The 14,251-nt window shown below is 46.9% G+C and overlaps 1 protein-coding gene across 1 annotated transcript; it reads left to right on the top strand.

The window, feature by feature from the left end:
• Window positions 1–3,111: 3,111 nt before the first annotated feature.
• On the top strand, window positions 3,112–12,416 carry GALR3 (galanin receptor 3). The gene is made up of 3 exons (XM_060279415.2): window positions 3,112–3,727; window positions 8,839–9,211; window positions 10,413–12,416. The coding sequence occupies exons 2-3, from the start codon at window positions 8,862–8,864 to the stop codon at window positions 11,278–11,280; spliced, it is 1,218 nt and encodes a 405-aa protein (XP_060135398.1). The 5' UTR covers window positions 3,112–3,727; window positions 8,839–8,861; the 3' UTR covers window positions 11,281–12,416.
• The last annotated feature ends 1,835 nt before the right edge of the window (window positions 12,417–14,251 follow it).

Below are 14,251 nucleotides of genomic sequence, written 5' to 3'. Positions count from 1 at the left end.
GCAGTCATAAACCACAGTCTCTCTCCCCTTTTCACCCTGCATCAAAGGGGATATTCTCTTTGATGCCTTTGAGGGATCCTTTTGAATTACAAATCTTCTGTTTATGGCTTCGGGTTTCTATTTACTGTCTCTTTGTTGCCGTGGGGGGGGGGTGGCTTCCTCTTTTCTCCCCTCTCTCCCAGACCAAATTGTTTTATAATCCAAATCGTGAGGTTACTTACAGTCTTTTCCAATCGTTTTATTTTCGGAAGAATCCAGCGCTCTCCGCCTTCGGCTTGAAGCTTCTCCCTGCTAGAATAACGTTGCCGCTCAAAATGGCCCCCGCGACTTCTACCCTCCTCGCTCCGGAGCTCTTATTAGAGCTAACCGAAGAGTTGGGGAGTCCGGATTGGGTCTGTGCCGAGCAAATTGCCCTCGGGACGCCCTTCCCGAGGTTCTAAGGGGCGCAGCGTTGCTCTCGCTGCCCTCCCCACTCCTAGCAGAGACGGGCCGTCTCGGAGACGAGACGAAACCCCGCCGATCGACGCTGGCGCTGAACCCGGAAGCCCCCCCCGAAGCCTTTCCAGTTCTCACCCTATATATCTGGGATGGGGAAGGGGCTCAGAGGTCTGCTAGTCCTGGGGGGCCATCCCCCTGTGGCCTGGGAGGATACCGGGGACCCCCCCACCAAGCTGAGACCCTCAAAGAAGAAGAAGAAGCTGCCACCACTGCCTCCCCATCACAAGGGAGCAAAAGATGGGAAAGGTGGGGTGGCACAGCGCAGGCGAGTGAGCCCCCCCAGCTGTGACCCTACAGCGGCGGCGGCTCCCCCGCCCTCAACGCCCCTCTCTCGGCAGGGGCAGCAAGGGAGAACGGCTGGGGGGGGCGCATTGGAAAGAAGGAAACAGCAGCCAATGCCCGGAGAGGGCAATGCACGCAGGGAGAGCGGAGAGCTGTGCCGCCCCCCAAGGCGGCTCCTTTCCTATTGCTTGGGGTGGAGGGTGGCGAGGAAGGGTTGCTGCCGCTGGGCTACTCCTGCCACCGGCAATCCGGCGTGAACGCCCCCACACAGCTTCCTTTCAGCAGCCGCGACCACCGCCTTCGGGCACCGCCCCCCACTCCTCCTTTGCGGGCTTCTGCTGCTTCTGCCCGCTGAGGCTGAACTGGCTCCTGTCGGTGCACTTCCTCTCCCGGCCCAGGAGGAGTCTCAGTACCAACTCCTAATTTGGGGGGGGTAGGTGGGGGTGCGGAGGGGGGGAAGGGGGCGATTCCCAGCCCGCGGCACCAACGATCGCAGTGCAGCCTACCGGGAGGCAGAGCGCGGCAGTGGCTGCATTCACTTGCCAGCCACGTCTCCTTCACTTGCCAGCCCAGCAGAACTCTTAGGTAGGATAGGTTGCCGCCCGGCAGGGCTTTCCATTGGGAGGCGCGAAGGCTTTAGTGGGCGGGGATTGGTGCAGATGTAGGCAGGGTGGGCTGAGAGGAGGAGCTGCCGCCGAGGAGCCGCAGCACCAGCAGCGTTTCCTCCCCCCCCGTCAACAAGCGGGGCGCCGGGTATTTGCTTCCCTAGTTGGGCCCGCGGTTTGGCCTTCTAGGGGGGGCAGCTGCCCCTCCCTGCCCCATGGTGGGTACACCCATGAGCCTATTGTCTATACTTTAAATCTGTTGGTTTTATTTATGTTTTGATTCTTGAACTTGTTTTTTTTTACTTTTATGGACAGTTTGAATGTATTTTTTAGCATTCTTGTAAACTGCTTAGAGGTTTACCGTAATTTACAATCAAGTGGTATACAGATTCTGTGAAATAAAACGTAGATAAAATATCCCCCCATCTGCTGCCCGCTGCACGAGCAACTTTTGCAAGTCGCTGAGCTGCACAGCACATCTTTGAACATGAGCACATTGCAGAGTACATTGCAGTGCAACATGGAGAGCTGTCTTTAAAAGCCCTGCTGCAGACTTGCTGCAAAAATTTTATTGGCCTACTTTTCATTTCAGCGCCTTAGCTTTAAAGTGAGAATATTGATGTGTTCAATCTGTAGAAAGCGAAGCGCCGTAACTGATGAGGCCTAGTTCGCCACCTAGTCCCAGATGGCTGGACGTTAGCAGTGTCTCTTGTTAATAGCGATGGTGAGGAAAGCTGTGACAAAAGCCTTTTGCACTCAGAGGAGTATGTTTCTCTCCAGTCAGCCTACAAATGTACATGCATGCGTATATATGTGCAGCACACAAACAAAGAGCGCTCACAATATGAGAGAGACAAGACCCTTCTGAACACAGTGTATGATGTGGCCCAAACTAAAGGTTGCCATGCCTACTTGTCACCAAACATTTCCATGGAAGCATTAAGAATGTGCATAACCTCCCCATCTTGCAGTTAATGGGACTTCATAGTATTGGCTGACTCATGCCCATCAGCTTTTGCTATGGTATAAGGGCATAAATCGCTTAATTACAGGGAGGGATCTGGGCATCTTTCCTCAAGCTATTACATGTCACATTTCCCCAGCATTCAAAATGTGGGTTTTGGGGTGGGAGTGGGGTGTCCCTGGGAAAATGTGATCTGTTTCACCGGGTAGCAAATGCACTGCTCTCTTCTCCTTAATGTGTAGAACGGGATCTACTACCCATTCCTTTTTTTAAAATGAAAGTGCCAGGAGTTTAATCTGGTACTTTTTGCATACAAAATGTTTGCTCTGCCATTGTAGAAGTCGGCCTTTGCCAAGCTGGTGCCCTCCAGATGTTTTAGATTATGACTTCCATCAGCACCTGGATCCAGTGAGCCTGGCAGAAACAAAACACAACGGTCAGGCTCATGTAGGCTGTGAGAAAAGCTCTGGGAAAGCCTTTGTGCGGTGATGCTAAGTCCAAGGGGAGCCGGTGGCTTTCAATGCCACGTGCAGAAGCATAGCACACCCCAAAAAGTACTCAGAAACTTAGATGTCCCCAGTGCCTGCTAGCAGCCTGATCCTTGGCATGCCTGCATTTTTTGTACAGCTTGGGAGGGAAGGAGGGGGCAGAACATGCTCTTTCCCCATTGGCTATCAGGATGGTTTTGTAAATATGTTCTTTGGCTGTAGCTGCAAAAGTGATATTGCCACTTAAAAGCCGGCGGTAAAATATGCAGCGCTCGTAGAGAGGGTGTGGAGGGCAACCCATGATATATGTATATATATTCGCATCCTCATGCCTGTGGATCCCTGAAGAACAGAACCAGCTGTGTTAGGAAAGGAGGCTAGCAGAGAGATCAGATAGATAGATAGATAGATAGATAGATAGATAGATATGCAGATAAAATAGATTAGTTAGGTAGATAAGCAGATAGGCATTTAGATTAGGAAGATAAGTAGGTAGATCGATAGGCAGCTAGATAGTACTGGAGATCTGGCCATAGGAGGGTTAACACCCAACCAAACCTCAAGGAAAGAAAAAAAAAGGATCAATGGGCTTGGCACTGCAAGAGCAGGAGAGGGGGAGCAGAGATCTAGAGAGAGACATCAAGGGAGGAGAGAGAGAGACAAAAAGAAGAAAGCAGAGGCAGCAAGGTGGAGGCACTGAGAAGTAGCTAGAGGAAGAGGCACAGGGAAGACCTACTGAGCACCTCAACTTGCAGAGTCCCCTCCGGGCAGTTTCTTTCCCCTTGGCATTGGAGAGAAGCAGGGCAAGGCTTCTTCGTGTTGCCCAAGCATTGGTGCCGGATAGCGAAGACTCGAAGGAGGCCAGGAGGATCTCGCCTCTTTCCTAACAAGTGAGTACCCAGCTTTTGAGAAGTAAAGCAAAAAAAATAGAAATGGCATAGCATGGCATCGAAACAAGAGGAGGGTTCCCTGTCTTCCCCCAGTGTGGCTCAAAGGGAGTTTTTCAGGAGGGTGTGTGTGTGTGGAGTTCCTCCTAGAGTGGCCAAATTCAGTAGGCAAGGCTCCTGCCTGCTTTTAATTGCTGTACCAAAGGGAGAATTTCAGCAGATGCTGCTTCACTCTCTTGTGTTCTTCAGAGGCAGGGAAGTAAGAGATCGGAAAGGGCTGCGTCTTTATTCCAGCTCAGAGACAGTTCTGTTCAGTGTGAGGCAGATGGGCTGGAACAGGTGAACAGTCAGAGTCTGAGCATCTTCTCTTTGGGCAAGCGATGAACAGCCGTGGATATGTTATGGCTTTACTTTAACACTGTATTTGAATGTTGGGTGTTCTATAGCTATATTGTAGCTTCTATTTTATAAGCTCTGCCATATGATTTTTAAATACTGTATATAGTTTCTTCATTGTGATACTTGGTTTACAAAGGTTGTTATGTACGCAACCCTTTGCAATAAGGAAATGACTATTCTTTTAAAGAAAGGATGATCTTGTGGAGAGAACGAGTACAGTCTGGAAGCACAGTCTGGAAGCAAGCGGGGGGGGGGGGCCTCAAGAGAATTCTGGGAAGGAGGGGCAAAGGCACAAACCTTGCTCACACAGCAATCTTTCTGGTATACATGCGGAAAGGCTTAAAGGTTAAAAAGGCAAATCACAGCTGAAACAAAACAGCATTCTTCCTTCTGTAGCAATGATCTATCCTTTTCCCCTACCCACTGTCAGTTTTGTAGAGGTTGCTAATGTTTTATATTTTAATTATTAGTGTAGCTGTTGCATGGCACAAACACTACAGTAGAAATTAAAAGCCATGTTTAATCTTAATCTTAAGCATGCTATAAAACCATGTGAGTTCCACCCAACCCCAGCTCTTAGCGATTACCCCCCCCTCCCCTCCCAAATCCCGAAAATGGCATCTTAACATTGCAAAGTCTTTCTGGTTCTGAATCCACTACTAAACCATGTGTGATTTTATTGGCTGCTCGGATGGATCAAACTTCACATCTCCAAGCTGTGTGTCTTCTGTTGAAGAAAGCTGCCATACTCAACCCAGCTAGGGACAGGGCACCCATTTGTGTGAAATCCCACATTCGCAACAAATGGGGTGGTTGGACTCATTTTGTCACAAGCAGCACCTGGAATATTGCATGCCACCATAAGCCACTTACATGTGGGTTGATTGGTAGCGTTCCAAAAATTCGCTTCTGCTTGCAGCAAATAAGATTATTCATTCAAAATGAGCAGGGAAAAGCAATATAAAAGCAGCTGCCAAGGGCAATGCAGTTGTGTGCATCAGATCATACCACAGCCTTCGCCAAACTTGTTCTTTCCAGATGTTTTGAACTAGAATTCCCATCAGCAGGGCCATCTTTAGCATATCATAGAATCATAGAGTTGGAAGAGACCACAAGGGCCATCCAGTCCAACCCCCTGCCAAGCAGGAAACACCATCAAAGCATTCCTGACATATGCGCCACCGGGGTGCAAAGATCACGCCCAAATTAACTTTTATTGAGCTTATTTTGGGAGGGGGGAAGCCAAAGTTGTTGACCTTTTTTTAAGGAGGAAATCGCTCACCTGTAACAATGACGCAGCAGAAGAAACTGCTTTTGTTTCCTGACTCGTTGGGAATATTTGATGCTACAGAGTAACAGAGCGGCGGGGCGGCAGCGGGGACTTTCACTCCATTGCTTTTCATTGCCGCCGATCGAGAGGGTATACAACCCCCCACCAGAATTCGGCGCCCTGGTGCACTGCACCCCTTGCAACCCTGGGTAAAGACGGCCCTGCCCATCAGCCACTACTGGCATGGGGTGGTGCTTTAGTCCAAAAACTACGTAGTATAGAGTATATGATTTACTACCACAGCTTAATGATGCTTAGATTGGAGATAGATTTTAACTTTTTGTTTTTTGTTTATTATTTATTAATTTTATATCCAGCCCAGGACAGAAAACAATAGAAGACAATAAAATTATCTTTAAAACAATTCCAATACAGAGGCAAACTGGGAAAGATTTCAACTTAAAAAGCTTGCTGAAAAAGGAAGGTCTATAGGCATCAAAAAGACAACAGAAATTGTGCCAATCTAGTATTCTATTGCAAATATTAATATTGTGCAGCTTGAAGCAATAGGATGAATCAAAACTCTTGAAATAAAACTTGTCCAGACCCAAAATATGGTTTAAAAGCTTTACTAACAGAACTATGTTCAAACAGTCACAAAAACAAATAATGATACATCCAAATAGTTACATAAAATCATGTGTTCAGCTTCTTACAAATATGAAATACTATTTATAATCAGAGCTGACACACAGAGCTCTGTCTCTCCCACATCCATTAGCCTGGAGGCTGTTTTCTTTCCAGGGGAGACATTAGAACACCTTTGTCTTCACCTTTGGCTTGAGACACAGACCCCCTCAAAATGGTGATTTGTAACTGAATAATCCTCCCATGTGATCTAAAGTTAAATGCCACATGAGAGAGCAGCAGAGATACATCCTAATTTAATGATCAACCTATTGCTCAGAAAGCTCTTCAGTGGAATTCCCCCAATGTTCCCTTTATCAAAACATATTCAGAGTCATTTTCCATTTCAATGTACAATTAAACAATTCTACTTAACATATTCAAAAGGAAGGAATTCCAAAGGGTAGGTGCTACCATGCTAAAGTCTCAATTCCTACTTTGTGTGGGATAGTTCTCCCGATAAGATGGTATCTGCAGGCGGCTTCCTGTTTCTGGTGTACCAGGAACACAGTGTTGGGATTCTCCCAACACTGTGGGAGCGAGACAGACCAAGATAATCAGATAATGATGGGGGAATTTCATTACAGTGGTACGTCAGGTTACAGACGCTTCAGGTTACAGACTCCACTAACCCAGAAATAGTACCTCGGGTTAAGAACTTTGCTTCAGGATGAGAACAGAAATTGCGCCGCGGCGGCAGCAGCAGCGGGAGGCCCCATTACCTAAAGTGGTACCTCAGGTTAATAACAGTTTCAGCTTAAGAACGGACCTCCAGAACGAATTAAGTTCTTAACCCGAGGTACCACTGTATCTGCATTCCTCTTTGGTTGAATGAGGAATCAGGCTCTCATCGCAGTTTGCCTGGCAGTCTGGCACTCGCTTCCCCATGGAATGTGAGGGCAGGCAAAGGCCGTAGGTGCACGGAGCACTCTGGCTGCCGTGACCCCCCCCCCCATCAATCCCATTCCTGGAAGCACAGGTTATCCTGCAGGAATTCAGCAGGTTCAGATTTCTCAGATGATGATACAGTCTGCAGGTGGGGGAAGTTGCATCTGTTCAACATGCCACTGTTAAAAGTGCAGAGGGAGGAAACGCAACCTTAATAGAGATACTTCAACTCCAGTCTATGATTAATCAACAACTTCAAAACGCAATCCAGGCCTTTATACCACCATTCCCTTTAAAGATTCTGTCCCCTCCTTCCAGCTTTTTCCAGGCTGGATGCAGCAACTGAGTCCTGTCAAACAAAGGTGGGCATTTTAATTCACCAAAACAAGAGGCTTAAGAGCTTTGGGGATGTAATGAACTAAAGGGGGTCAAGTGGTGCTTGGCAGAGGGTTTCTCCATGATGGACTGGCGGTCAGGGTTAAGTCTTGTGCCTGCTGAAGGAGAAAGGGGTCTTGAACCCAGATACCCAGAGTGACCTAGAGTTAATCCAGTCTCATGCCAATGTAATCTGAGCCATTTACATCACAGAGGAGCTTTACAGATCCTGATGTCACTGTTAAATTAGCTTGTTTCATGCTGGTACCCAACAGAATCTGATAAGTGCAAGTTGCCAGCCATAACCCATTCCTGAACATTCCATTTAATGCACTTTTGAATGCTCAGAATTTGACCAATCCAGGCTAATGGGCAAGTAAGGAACTGGGAACCAACTCTAGTATCTTACCCTCACTGGAGTTGCATTGGTGTTTGTGTGTGTGTTTGTGTGTGTGAGGGGACATTGGTAGTGTTTGATGCAGCATGATCTAATGTAATCTTTCCTGCTTATTAGAGCTGTGGCTGACATACGGATTCAATTCAGAATAACAGTAGACTCTTCACTTGAGCACGGTACATTAAGGCTTGAATCCATTGTGTCTAAAATATGCTCAGAATGACAATCCAGTGCATGCTTTCTGAAATGGCTATTTGTACAAGATTTGGTTGAAAAAGAGATTCTTAAGAGTGAATCACATACCCGATATATAAATTATCATATGAATGACGGAAGTCTTTTGATACATCTTATTATGATCTGTGAAAAAAGTACAAGACCCTTACAATTCTCACAGTTCAGGCTATATTAAGATAATGGCATCAACTGATAATGGCCTCCCATTCTTGAAACTCTGAAAACTTTTGGCAATTAGCTTTGGGAATTTTAGTCCTTAATGTGAGTGGTCTATTTGCCATGCATCTGCCAGTGTTTGGGAGAACCACTTTAAGGCCATCTTTAACCATCATCAAAAGGTTCCTATGAAATGGTTCCTATAACTTGTGCCTATATGTGCCTCCTGGTATTCCTGAATGGGCAATCAACAGGTCCAGATGATATATGAAACATCATCAACCTCTTGGTTGGCTACTCCTTTTTCACTTATTGATAAATCTGGACTATTTCCCCACTTATTAATAAAACGTAACTGAAAGCAATCTTGTGTGTGTGTGTGTAGTACAATTTTATGATAGTATGATGGTGTCTTTATGAGTGTGTCTTTGTGTGTGCGTGCACGCACACGAGAGAAGAATGGAATTATGTGTATGTTTGCTGTGTGTGTGCGGGTGAAGAAAGTAGAGCTGGAGGAGTGAATATCCTGAGTGGGGATAAATTGGGATACAAGAGACAATGGAAGACAAGGCCCTGGAGAGCTTGAAACAAGGAGAGTGTGCAGGATCCAGGAGCGGACAGGAAACTAGCGCAGGGATTTGAGGCAGGGCTTGTCCCATGACTACCTTTACCTCTGTTCATTTCATCTCTTCCTATTTTATCCAGGCCCCTTTCTCTCAGATGGGGAGATGCCAGACAGCTGGAACACATCTTCAGACAGCGTAGAAGCACGAACTGCAGGCATTATTGTGCCGGTGGTCTTCTCCCTCATCTTCTTCGTGGGCACAGTAGGGAACTGCTTGGTGCTGGCCGTGTTGCTGCGCAATGGACAGGTGAAATACAACACCACCAACCTGTTCATCCTTAACTTGGCAGTGGCGGACCTGTGCTTCATTGTCTTCTGTGTCCCCTTCCAGGCCACCATCTACACGCTGGATGGATGGCTCTTTGGTGCCTTTGCCTGCAAGGCAGTGCACTTTCTCATCTACCTCACCATGTATGCCAGCAGTTTCACCCTGGCAGCTGTCTCTGTGGACAGGTAAATACAAACACTCCTCCTCTCTGTCCTCCAAACCAATATGTTGCTTGATCAATGGAAGGATCCTACTTCTTCCATAGGAAAGAGTAGAGGACAAAGGACGTTGCTCCTTTGAATACCTTTCAGGGATGGGAGAGAAATTTGATCCACTTTGCATTTAAAGGTGAACCTACCAAATTTGCGCTTGAGAACAAAAACACAGCTCTGTTTCCAAAGTCACGCTTTTCTGAATTTTGCAGTCAGTTTTCTAGCTTACAAAGATGCATATATTAAAGTAAAGTGTGTATTAAAATGCACACGTCACCAAAAATAGCATACAAAAATGCATTGTATTAGGGAAGATTGGTTATAAGAAAAGATTGCATAGAAAATTATTTATAGCAGGAGAAATTTCCACTAAAATGCTGGTGAATTTTCATGATGATTTAAAATAAATCTTAAATTGCTGCAAAATGTGGAGAGCTGAATTTAAGTTTGGAAAAATGAAAGATCATTTCAAACCTGCTCCACATACATTTTCTCAATACCCTTCTCAAGTTTTCCCCATTCCTTTGTCCTTAGCAACCTAATCCCACTTAGTACCTCTTGCTGTTTCTGCACAGGGAACACCTTAATAAAGTCTGCCAGAACATGCAATCTCCCAGTTCATTTGGATTTTTGGCATTCCTCAGGCTTATGCGTTTTTGCACTCAGTTTTCTGTATTGAAGGAGGAAGGAAACACATTGAAGGAGGAAGGAAACACATTGCACACATATGGAAATCTTTGCGAATTATGAAGCTCTGCCTAGATCTGCATAAGTTGTTGTGGGCCCCAATTTGGAGTTTTCATTGGCAGTTTAAGCTTGAGGAGTTTTGGGAAGAGCCTAGAAAATAGCTGTAGGCCTGTCACCAAGGCCACATCATCATTTAAAGCACATAGCTTCCCTCAAAGAATCATGGGAACTGTAGTTCACCCCCTCACAGAGCTATACAACTCCCAGCACACTCAATAAACAACACTTCCCAGGATTCTTTGGGGAAAGTCATGTGCTTTTTCAAGATACGGTATGGCTGTAACCCTGGATAATATGTGGAAATGAAAATATGGAGGTGAGGCACTGAAGCAACCATAGGAAAGGGAAGGTGATGTTTGTGGGGCTTCTCAAAATTTATTGTGTTCAAGAAACTAACCCCTTTACCCCACACCCACTCTGCTTCCAGGTATCTGGCTATCCGTTACCCCCTGAAATCCCGGGATCTCCGGACCTCTCGCAATGCAGCTCTTGCCATTGTAATGATCTGGACGCTGTCGCTGCTTTTTGCAGGGCCGTATCTCAGCTACTACCAAATAGTCCACTACCAGGAGGTGCCCATCTGTGTCCCGATTTGGGAGGACCAGCGCCGCAAGATCTTGGACATCCTCACCTTCATATTTGGCTATGTCCTCCCAGTCTTTGTTGTCAGCCTGGCTTACGCCAGGACCATTAAATTCTTGTGGACCACTGTAGATCCCATTGAGAGGATCTCGGAGTCCCGTAAAGCAAAGCGCAGGGTCACCAAGATGATCATTGCGGTGGCCGTCCTCTTCTGTCTGTGCTGGCTGCCCCACCACCTAGTGATCTTGTGCTTCTGGTTTGGCTATTTCCCCTTTAACCGGGCCACCTACGCCTGCCGCTTGGCTTCCCATTGCCTGTCCTATGCCAATTCTTGCCTCAACCCAATTGTCTACGCTCTCATCTCCAAGCACTTCCGCAAGAGATTCAAGCAGGTCTTCACCTGCCTCCTCATCCAGGACAAGAAGAAGAAGCGAGCAGGCAACAAGGTCCATGTAGCCAATGTCAACAATGGTTTAGCCAACCATACAGCAGTCTTCTGTGGAGGGAACACTGAGGTAACCCAACTCCATGAGGAAAATATCCGATGCTACCAGGGCCTGTTGCTGAAAGAAACTGGAGGGGGAGTGCCCGAGGCATGGTCTCATCAGTTAGAAGACACAGCCATCTCGGATCAGAGAGCGCTAATGAATGAAGAAGGTTCTGGGGCAACTGACAACAATCAACTGGCTGTGACAACACATGAGGGACTGTAACCTACTAATTATCCATGGCAGATTATCCTATCCCCATCAGCATCAGATGTGGAATGGGTTGGCTTTAGATGGCTTTTTTCAAAACACACAAACTACCAGAATTTCTCAATGAGAATGTCAACGTTTCCCAGCTGAGAATGCCTTTTAATGGTTCCAATTACACCCTGTCCTTGGGTAATGGCTACAAAAACTATTAATGAAGCCACCAAATGGTTGTAGAAATAAGGGGCGCATAGAGATGTACCCAGCAGTGAAGGGATGGTCAGTTGGGTCAGAGAATTTATTAATGTCTCTTGACAAGAGTGGGTGGTCCCAGACCGGTTAACGGCGATGGCGGTAAAACATGAAAAAGCCATCCCTAGATCTGGAAGATCTAGCTGAATAATTACAAACTGGTGGCAAACAGCCTCTTTCTCGGCAAAGCTCTTCAGCGGGTAGTTGCTGACCAGTTCCAGGCATGCTTGGATGAGACTGCTTTTCTGGATCCAATTCAGTCAGGTTTCAGGCACTGAAACAACATTGGGCACCTTTATCAGGAGAGAGATGGGCAAAAAGGGTGATGCTGTTGTTTTCCTTGAACTCTGGTTTGCTTTTGATACCATTGAGCATGGTATCCTTCTGGACCTCCTGTCAGAATGGAAAGGGGTGTCACTTTTTGTGGCAGTTCCTCTCCCGTTTGGGTGGTCCACTCCAAAAAGTGATGCTTAGAATTATTGTTCAGTTCATTGTGGGCTTTCACAGGGATTCCCCCCCCCCCCATGGATTTACTGAATCAGTGCCTGACTGCAGTAAACAACTGGATGAGGGAAAACAACTGAAACTCAATCCAGCTTTTCAGAGATACTGCTACTAGGTGGTTCCTTGGTCCAGGTAGGTGATGTGCAACTGGTTCTCCCCACTTTATAATCAGATGCACAGATTGGGGAGATTCCTTGTTCCATTCATGGACGTAGGCAGGGGGGCAGGAGGGGGCAGCTGCCCCCCCAGAAGCAAAAAATTAATGTATTTTACAGGCCATAACCAGCACTTTCCCCCTCCAAAAACTGAAGTGGAAAGGGCTTTGCTTTAGCGAGAACAGCTTGGTCTCCGCTTGCTGGGGGGGGGGGGCAGGAACACAGCTGTAACAAAAACACATCAAAAAAATAAAGCAAAGTGGCTACCGGTAGTTAAGCAGTTAAGACAATGGAGCAGATTGTCTATTGCCTTTCAGGCAAGATTTGATAGCTGACCACTTCACCCTATTGTTCTTCAGTGGGAGTTGTTAATTCGCATTAAGAGTTCTATTGGCGATTTAATGAGGATGCATTGACTAAGGTGGCTCTGCAAGGCTAAAAGGAAGTGAATAAGAAAAGGGGGGCTGTAGCTTTGATAGACACAGTGATGTTTATAAAAAGCAGTGGTGTTCCAGTCTGCCCCTCCTCCTGCATCTGTACACTGTAACTCAATAAGAGAGAAAGCTGCTTACAAGGCTCCTTCCTCTTACTGCAGAGTTCCAGCATCACAGCGTCACCCAGAGGCACCCACAAATGTGAGTTATCCCTCTCTCTATTTCTTCCTTCCTTCCCTCCCTCTTCCATCCTGAATAAAATACTGGGGGGGGGATAAGTCCCACATAGAAAGCCCATCAACATGGGGGGGATGACTCTTTCAAATACGGTATTTACCAGTAATTGGGGGGGGGGGAGAGGCACCTAGGTCTCTAGGAGTTGGCTGCTATGCCTAGGAGTAGGACAATTCAAGAAAGCAGAATGATGTATATGCTATGGTAATATATCAATAGAATCATACGGTAGAATTGTAGTCGGAAGGGACCACAAGGGTCATCTAGTCCAACCCCCTGCAATGCAGGATTTTTTTCCTAAGGTGGGGCTTGAACCCATGACATGGTTGAAATATTATGCTGATATGCAGCAACGCCTCGGAGCCGTTGTGACTGCGGCCGTGCCTCGCCTTGCCTTCGCCCGCCCTGCCATCCCCTCTTGCCTGCCTGACCCTCCCGTCCTCTCCAGCCAAGCAGGGTAGCCGCCGACGCTGCCAGCCCTAGAAGCACAAGGTGGCCGCTGCTGCCGCTGCTGCGATATTGTCGGGCCCGCTGGCCCTGTAGCCCCACCCATGTTCCCACTTTGTGGCCCCGCCCCTGAACGACCATGGCTTGCCCCCCCCCTAGTTTTGATCCTGGCTACGCCCCTGGTTCCATTGCTGTCACCAGAGATGCAAATAGCATAGAATGCCTTCTTTCAGCTCTACCTGTCAGCCCAGCTATCTGGATTGGGATAACCTGGTGTCAATAGACTATGCCCTGGTATGCTTATGATTGGATTGCTGCAATGCATTGTATATGGAGCTGCCTTTGACAGTGGTTTGGGGAAACTGCAGGGGGGCAAAATTCAGCAGTCAGTTTATTGGTGGAGACCAGGTGCTTCGAACATGTAACACCAATTCTGGCTTGATTACAGAGGCTACCAATGTGTCTCTCGGTCCAATTAAAAGGGCTAGTTCTGACTTGTAAAGCCTTATACAGATTGGGATCCCATTTTCTACAAGACCCCTCTTCCCATATGAGCCCGACAGGAGCCTGAGGTCATCATCAGAGGCCTTCTTCTGTGTTCCCCTTCTGGCAGATGTCCAGAAAGTGGTAAGAACAGGTCTTCTCAGTACTGGCCCCCAAATCTGTGAGGTGATTTCCCCAGAGAGGCTTGCCTGGCATCAACACCAATATATTTCATTGTCAGGTGAAGGTATCTTTCTTCTCCTGGGCAATATTAATTCCTGCAGCAGTTGATGGTATTTTAGCTAGTTAATTCTTTGGTGGTCAGCCTTATATTGGGGAGCATGGAGTGGGTTTTTTTTTTTTTTGCTATTTTGGGGTTGTTGTTGTTGTTGAGGAACATCAACCCTTTTTGATGTTGTTACAAGTATTACAACTGGTTTTAAACATTTTTGTACCATGTGCTGCTATTTTTGTAAGATG

Source organism: Zootoca vivipara, chromosome 9 (genome assembly GCF_965207765.1).
Source record: "Zootoca vivipara chromosome 9, rZooViv2.hap1.1, whole genome shotgun sequence".
NCBI lineage: Eukaryota > Metazoa > Chordata > Lepidosauria > Squamata > Lacertidae > Zootoca > Zootoca vivipara.
This window is presented reverse-complemented; position numbering and strand designations above follow the sequence as displayed.

Bases quoted from the DNA above. Each gene is read 5' to 3' on its own strand.
- GALR3 (XM_060279415.2), top strand. From the start codon at position 8,862: ATGCCAGACAGCTGGAACACATCTTCAGACAGCGTAGAAGCACGAACT. The intron at 9,212-10,412 runs GTAAATACAAAC...CTCTGCTTCCAG, and splicing joins GCAGCTGTCTCTGTGGACAG to GTATCTGGCTATCCGTTACC.